General features: G+C 40.1%; 1 protein-coding gene across 1 annotated transcript in view; it reads left to right on the forward strand.

Annotated features, from left to right (window-relative positions):
* DCDC1 (doublecortin domain containing 1) overlaps positions 1-7,290 on the forward strand; it is a 394,396-nt gene extending 387,106 nt beyond the window's left edge. Inside the window, 2 exon segments of the mRNA XM_066360544.1 lie at positions 4,377-4,527; positions 6,955-7,290. Coding sequence (XP_066216641.1) covers positions 4,377-4,527; positions 6,955-7,085 — 282 coding nt within the window. The 3' untranslated portion in view covers positions 7,086-7,290.
* The last annotated feature ends 621 nt before the right edge of the window (positions 7,291-7,911 follow it).

Raw genomic sequence — 7,911 nt, forward strand, 5'->3', positions numbered from 1 at the left:
TATGTTTTAATCATAAAAATAAATAAATATATTTTTTTGTATTTTTCTGAAGCTGGAAACGGGGAGAGACAGTCAGACAGACTCCCGCATGCGCCCGACCGGGATCCACCTGGCACACCCACGAGGGGCGACGCTCTGCCCACCAGAGGGCGATGCTCTGCCCCTCCGGGGCGTCGCTCTGCCGCTACCAGAGCCACTCTAGCGCCTGGGGCAGAGGCCAAGGAGCCATCCCCAGCGCCCGGGCCATCTTTGCTCCAATGGAGCCTTGGCTGCGGGAGGGGAAGAGAGAGACAGAGAGGAAGGAGGGGGTGGGGTGGAGAAGCAGATGGGTGCTTCTCCTATGTGCCCTGGCCGGGAATCAAACCCCGGGTCCCCCGCACGCCAGGCCGATGCTTTACCGCTGAGCCAACCGGCCAGGGCCAAAAATAAATATTTTTAACAAAGGAAAAAATGAAGAAACAACATCTTTTGTCCTCATGAATACCTGGAAAGTTAGAATTACTTGCCCCTTTTTTTTCCTTGCCCTGTTCCTTTTTGGTGATGTTTTACATTTTTACTTTATTATTTTCTCTAAAAATATTTATTTTAAAAATTTAATTTGTTTATTTTTCTGACCATTTTTGTAGCAGTTGGATTGTATTCTAGTAGTCTTACTGCTTAATATTAGTCATGTCATAGTATGGCTTTCTCATAGTAAGGAGTTTCATTCAATCCTTAATAATCTGAAATGTATATAAGTAATATGTTCTTGATTTATATACATGAGAGTATCTTTGTTCCCTATAACCAAAAGTAATAATATGCTAGATGCAAAATTCTTACATTAAAAAAAATTTCCCTTGAAAAATGTCATAGATTATGTTTCCTTTTCTTAGGTATTCATTGTTGCAGAAAACAGTTCTAAACATCCCTGAATTTTCCCCCATGTCTGAAATTCACACTTTTCATCCAGTTATATTTAAATGGTAGTCATTTTTTTCATTAACTTTGACTTCTCCTGGATTAACCTATTTTATCTGAAGACATAGGCATGTTTGGGACATGAAAGTTTTCTTCTATTTTTTTTATCATTGTTTAAGTTTAATTTATTCTGGATCCTTCTCCAGGATAAATTCAATCTGATGTCTTGACATTCCAGACGTTTAACTTTCTCTTGTAAATTTTATGTTCTCTTTTCTCCATATCCTATGAGATTTTCTCAGCTTAGTTACCTAGTCCTCTCTAATACTGATTTGATTTTCTACAATTTTGAGTCTGCTTTTTCCTGCTTCTAAGATAGATTTTAATTCTACTATTGAGTTTTTTTCTTTCCTTCCTTTATCTCATCCCAATATGAAACTCTCTTCCTTCTCCTACCAGCTGTGTGACCTTGGTTTTGATACTTAACCTCTCTGTTCTCCTTTTCTTTTCATCAACAAAAAGAGGAAATGATTATTTCCAAAAAATAAAATTAACTTGTCCTTGAAAACTTTTAGCTCAGAGAAGTGTGCCAATAAATTTTAGCTCCTGTACGTTACTGTCGTGTCATCATTGTGGTCATCATCATCACCATCATCATCATCATCATCATCATCATCATCATCTCTGCCTGCACCTCAGCAATGCTCCTCGTCTTTAAGCTGTTGTCACTCAGTATCTGTGTGTGTGTGTGTGTTTATGAAAGTTGTATTTTATTGAATTTGGGGGTTGTAAAGCCAGTATCTAAGGCCACAGCCAGGGCCACTATCACAGCAGCCCGGCCCATGCAGGTTAGCATTGGATTCGGACAGTCGGTAAAGAAACAACGGAGCCACAAACTGGTGGGCCATAGTCTTTAATTCTAGCTTGCACTCGGCGGGCAAGTAAAAACACACACTGGACTCCAAAACCCACTCACATTCAGTGCTCACAAAGACACTGACTTATCCGAGTTTCCTAGAATCAAAGGTTTCTAGCTCACCAGCCTTATTCTCCTCAGTTCCCCATCTCCTTCCTTATTCCAGATACAAACTCTGTACAAACTGGCATCTCACTCAGCACTCTGCCATCTTGGCTGCTTCTCCTGGCCTACTCCACGTGGCCTCCTTCTGCTCTCTGCTCTGTTCTCTCCTCTAATGATAATCTCAGGAACCAAGAGCCCAAGCTCCCGCTCCGTCCCCATTTTATAGTGTAGAAATCCAAACCCTTAATCCAATATACAAAATAGGGATTTCTCTAATACAAAGTCACTTCTCTGAGGCATGATTGGATTGTACCACCCCACATCAAAAAGGGTAGGAAAGGCTTAATCCCAAAACCAAGCCCCAGGCTACAAGGATTCTGCCTGCTTTAGCCCACCCCAACACACATTAATATCACCTGGGCGACGGCCTCCTCGTGGGCAGCGTAATCTTTAACAAAGTGAGCATAATACATTTTATCTGCCCAACAGGGGTGAACAAAACACAGATATCTCTAAAATGTACTCCTACTTTAAATCTTCCTCCAAATTTTTACCTTGAGTATAATTGTACCCCTTTTTATGTTGTAGAATATTTTCATATTGTTGCTGTTGCTTATTTTTCTATTTACACCTCTTTGTACAGGGTGAAATCTCTTGATAGTAGACGGGATATATTAGTTCTCTTTAGCTCCCCGAAACTTTACCTCGGGATTCTCCACTCAGTCTTAAGTGGGAGGGCTGGTTCATATGCTCAGTATTCAGTCGACTTGCTGCTGAGTGTCCGGCCATCAGTTAGCAGTTCGGGTGAGGCTGCATTTAACCCTGTGCTCCCGCTGCTCTTCCCTGACTCTCCCCCTCTCTGGAAGGCAATGTGGCCTTGGATAATTTCAGTTACTATTATACAATTCAGTCTGTTCCTTCCTTGCTCAAAAGAGCAGGTGAAAACCACCCTCTGTGAATCACATGGTCTCATCACTCTCCTGTCTTGCTTCATACTACTGATTCATTTTCCGGACGGGAGATGTCAGAGGTGCCCGATCCAGCCCCCTGCCAGACTGCCTTGTGGAGTGTGGCCGGTAAATAGATCTAAGAAAGAAAGACTGATGCTGCTTTGGGGCTGAGGTGGACCTGGATCCTGACTTTTAGGGTAGCAGGTGCTTGGTCTGTGTGATAGGTGACAGTCATAGAGCAGGTGTGTAAATCCTCTTACTTTATTGCTGCTTGCTTTCATTTTTTGTCTTAAAATCATTCACATTTTTAAAATTTTTTTAATGTTTATTTTATTGATTTTAGAGAGAAAAGAAGGGAAAGAGAGAGAGAGAAGAGAGAGAAGGGAACACTGATCTATTCTTGTGTGTGCCCTGACCTGGATTCAAACCATCAACCTCTGTACTACGGGTTGATGCTCTAACCAGCTGAGCTATCCAGCCAGGGTGTCATTCATGTTTTAATGGAACTTTCTTTAGGGGTCTGGCAGCATGCTGACTAATCATTCTAGTGCCATTGACATTTTGTATTTGTACATGTGCTTTTATGAATATTTTGGGAAAACGAGAGAAATTAAATCCCCTCCAGATAGTATTTTAAATTTACCAAGTTTTTTTTTTTTTTTTTAAAGACTTTCTAATCATAGAAATACAGAGTCAGGGAAGTCTTAGACCAAAACTTTGACGTTAGAGTTGTAGAGACTCTTTCAGAGGGAAGTTGCCCGACTTCTCTGAGGTCAGAGGCCAGAGACCAGGGCAGTATTTTGTCCTCTCATTTTTTGCTCGTTGGGAATAAAAAAATAAAGCTAAATTGTCAAGTCTAGATTTTCAAACCTGAGTTTTTCATATTTATGAATTTCTTTTTCTTTTTTTCTTAAGTGTGAAGTGGGGAGGCAGAGAGACAGACTTTTCTGCATGTGTCCCAACCAGGATCCACCAGCAAGCCCCCAATGGGACGATGCTCTGACCATCTGGGGTCATTGCTCCATTGCTCAGCAACTGAGCTACTTTAATGCCTGAGGCGAGGCCATGGAACCATCCTCAGTGCCTGGGGCCAACTTATTCCAACAGAGCCATGGCTGCAGGATTGGAAGAGAGAGATAAAAGGAAAGAAGGGGGAGTGGGAGGGGTGGAGAAGCAGATGGCTGCTTCTCCTGTGTGCCCTGACCAAGAATTGAACCTGGGACATCTACACATTGGTTGACACTCTAAAGCTGAGCCAGTTGGCGAGGGCCATGAATTTCTTAAACAGCAAGAAATCTTTTTCTGCATGGAAACGTAGAGAACTAAAATGAAAGATCTACTGACCAGTGCTGGTGTTCCTCATGGCTCAAGCACTTGAGAATTTTTTATGTCTTTCTTACAAATGTTCAAATCAGCATACCAATTCCCTTAAAAGAGTCAGTTCATTCATATTTAAATATGTTGTGACAGTCCACCTTCCAATGAGTATGTCCCTTGTATCCCAGCTGCTGGATCACTGCTCGTCTCGTCTGAAGACAGCCCGCCCAGCCAGAACACTGTACACCCTGGCTGGAGAGCCCATTCAGTCGTGGGACGACATAGAGTGAGACATGGTCCTCTGTGTGTCCATGGGAGAGGGCTTTATAACCCAAAAAGGTATGGTGACAGTTTCCTTCCCATCAAGTTTCTGAAGAACTAAAGCATTCAATCTTTTCTTCAAAGAAGTCCTCCTCCTCTACACTGTTCTAGTTCGTGTCGTGGGAGTTACCTTTATATAGTTATGTGCTGGAACCTCACTGCTGACGCTGTTTGCTCTAAAGAACTCAAAGTTTAAAGAAAAAAAAATAAAAAGAAATCAAGGTTCTATTAGTCTTGCACCTTATCCAAGGGGCTTATTTGCAGAAATGCTAAAGGGCCTAATTTGAAGTAGTTTCCTTAGCATGAACCCTGAGGAAAGGGGGGGGGGGGGGGAGAATCTACTGGTTTCCTACTTTTCAAGTTATTTAAAACTTAGCATTTTATTTACTATTCAGTTTGCAGATTTCCTTTTGTTAGTAATAAGTAAATATGTGCTTGTTCTATCAACTTGCTGTTCTTTGGTCACTTTCTTTGATAAACAATACCAGTGGAAAATAACATGTATTTTGTTTTTAAACCAACTATTGTCCTTTATCCTACTTATCTGGAGGAGTCTAAAGTCCTTTTGATAAGTCGGCATATATCAACAAAGACACAATTTTTAGGAAATTCTGAAGAACATTGGTATCACTTTAAAAGCAATTTTAAAATTAGGAAGTAATTACCTAGGATTCCTAATATAATAAAGCTAGATTATTTCTTTTAAAAAGTCACCACACTATGTTATATATAAGGTACGTAAATCAAAAACTTTTTAAACTGTTGCGATCATATCTTTACATCTAGTCCAGAAGGGACAAAAACATAGTAATAACAACTAAAAAGTAGGAAAACAAGAATTTCTTGGGATGCGCAGCACTGTGTTGAGGAATACTACAACCATTCCTCTAGCACTTTCCTATATTAAGGAAGAGGCTCCAGTCTTGTCTTTTTTGTATTGTATTGTTCCTATCACTCACCATCACCCAGGACCCCAGCTCCTGGTGACCCTCGCTGTGTGGTTTCTTAGAAACACACACCAGTGATGGGTTCTTATCATCAATGATATATTAGTTGACAGTGTTCCCAAAGCCGACAAAAGGTATCTTTCAGGGTTCCTTCCCTGAAAATGTTCAATCTATTCAAATGTATGAACACACTTGAAATATTACGACATAATTGAACAGTAGGAGGTACTTTCCGGATCCCTTCATCACTGATGCTTCATCTCTTGTACTCTTGGGATGACTTTCTGTTGTCTGGACTCCACCCTTCTGGCCTCACTGTGTTCACTGGGCCTTTCTGATAAACAAAGCTAAGTACGCTCCAGGCCACAGAGCCGGAAGTGTATCCAGAGCACGATGAGAAACGTAGGCTGCTTCCCCAGAGAGGGGCTCATGACTAATACAGATTGAAGGGAAGAGAGGAAATTGGAAATGCAAAGATCACTCCCATTTTCTTCTCTGTTAGCTCTGTGAACCTGTGAGAAAGCTGTGTGGACAAATACTCATTTTCGCATCTTCAATATTCTGTAACCACATGGACTATTACGATGTGACCATTGATTCTTTTCTTATAAAAGTAGGTCCCCATGTTACCTTCCTATGTGGAAAGAGCTATTAGTGGTTTTCTGCAGTTATCTGGATTCTTTCCAATAAGCGATATATGTTCTAAAAATTCTGATTGATAGAGGATTTTTAATTTAGTGGTTCTTTAGAAATTTATTTTACTACATGGGTGTCATCTCATTGAGGCTTTTTCCTGAAATAATTAAGTTGGAAATAATTATTTAGTACCACTCTAAATATTCAGAATATTTACAAGTAAAAAAATGTTACTAGCATGTATATACTTATTCAGGGACATTTAATTAATCATTTTACTCATAATTTTTTCATGACTTCCAGGCTTATATAAATATGTAGTAGAAAAATAAGATAGCCAGGGAGTTTCAAAACTAAATACTTTGTAATAACTTATTTTATTTAACTATGATGTAAAAACATTTAGCATGTGGACAATAGTCATCAAAGAATTACATTGGGTTTTTGAAAAATAAATTTGTTTTGGCAAAACAAATTAGACACCATTAGAATGGTTCCTTTCACACAAATACCCAAGAAAATTAAAAGTGTACTTTATGCCATTTGTCATGAGATCTGAACTTTGTTCTCTCTGCTGTATTTACCATCTTTTCAGTGGGTTCAATGTTTAGACCGCTCCTAGCTTAGCTTTTACTTCAGGCTTTCCGAAAAGCCTGGAAGGAAGCCCTCGCTAGCAACTGCCATTCTGTGGAAGCACAAAGAATGTTAACACATAGCTGATGTGATAAGCAAGTCAAGTGTGTAATGAGAGAGTCCAGCGTGGGAGTTGAGGATGTCTGAGGGAACTTCAAGTGTTTCATTATCCTGGACTTTTAATTATTTTCCATTAACTTGTCTCTCAAAATAATTTTTGTTTTAACAGAGTTAAAACAACTGACGGAGATCAGAGCGAATTATGCCAGAATCCGAAGGCAGCGCGGCCCTCGAGCCACAGACATTGTGGTGTCTCCACCTGGGAAGCCGCAGTGGTTGGTCCATCGACGCGATTTCTAGTGGAGCTGTCATTTTCGGAGCTGCACTTTGCTGGTATAGCCTACATGCATGTACACTAATGTACTTGCTGTGATGTGATTGTTACTCATCCTTTTTAATTTTATGCTGTCTCTTTAAAAAGTTATTACCCTTCACAGTCTACGGAGAGCAGCATTTGATGCCTCAAATCTATTCTTGGAAAGGCAACACAACTAGACAAAAATAACTATGGTAAGTATATTTTCTTCCAGGAAAAAAAAACTACCAGTTATTATTGAAAAATAGTTTAGGGGTGTCAAATTCTAGATGTGTATATAGTAAAATAATAAAATAGACTCTCTGACCACCTATCATTAAATCTGACCCAGACTGACATTTTCCTGGCTCAGGCACCATATTTTCCAAACATCCATGTTAAAATCTTGCATTTACTGAATGAAAATAAATGGCTGGTGGCCACCAAACGCCTCAAACATGAGGCGGTTTTTCCTCCTCCACTTTCCTCTGGGCTTGGCGTGTGGTAACCGTGTAGGACCGTGTAGGCCACGGCCAGATGGTCCCCAGGGTGAAGCTGGGGGTTCCTGATTAAGCTCAGTAACCAAAAGTCACAGACCGTGTCCTCCATGCAGAAACTCGGGGAGAGACAATATGCATGATTTGAAGAAAAAGTCATGTAATGATTTTTTTCTTTTTCTTGTTTTATAAAGGGATTAAGGGAGATTCTTAGCAATCTTAGACATCAATTTCTTCCTGCATCGAAAAAAGAATCGTTAAAAAAATATTAGCAGTGACAAATCAGAGGTTGGTTTCTAGTGTTGGTGGAAAATTAGAGAAATGCTCTCTTCCT

Source organism: Saccopteryx leptura, chromosome 1 (genome assembly GCF_036850995.1).
Source record: "Saccopteryx leptura isolate mSacLep1 chromosome 1, mSacLep1_pri_phased_curated, whole genome shotgun sequence".
NCBI lineage: Eukaryota > Metazoa > Chordata > Mammalia > Chiroptera > Emballonuridae > Saccopteryx > Saccopteryx leptura.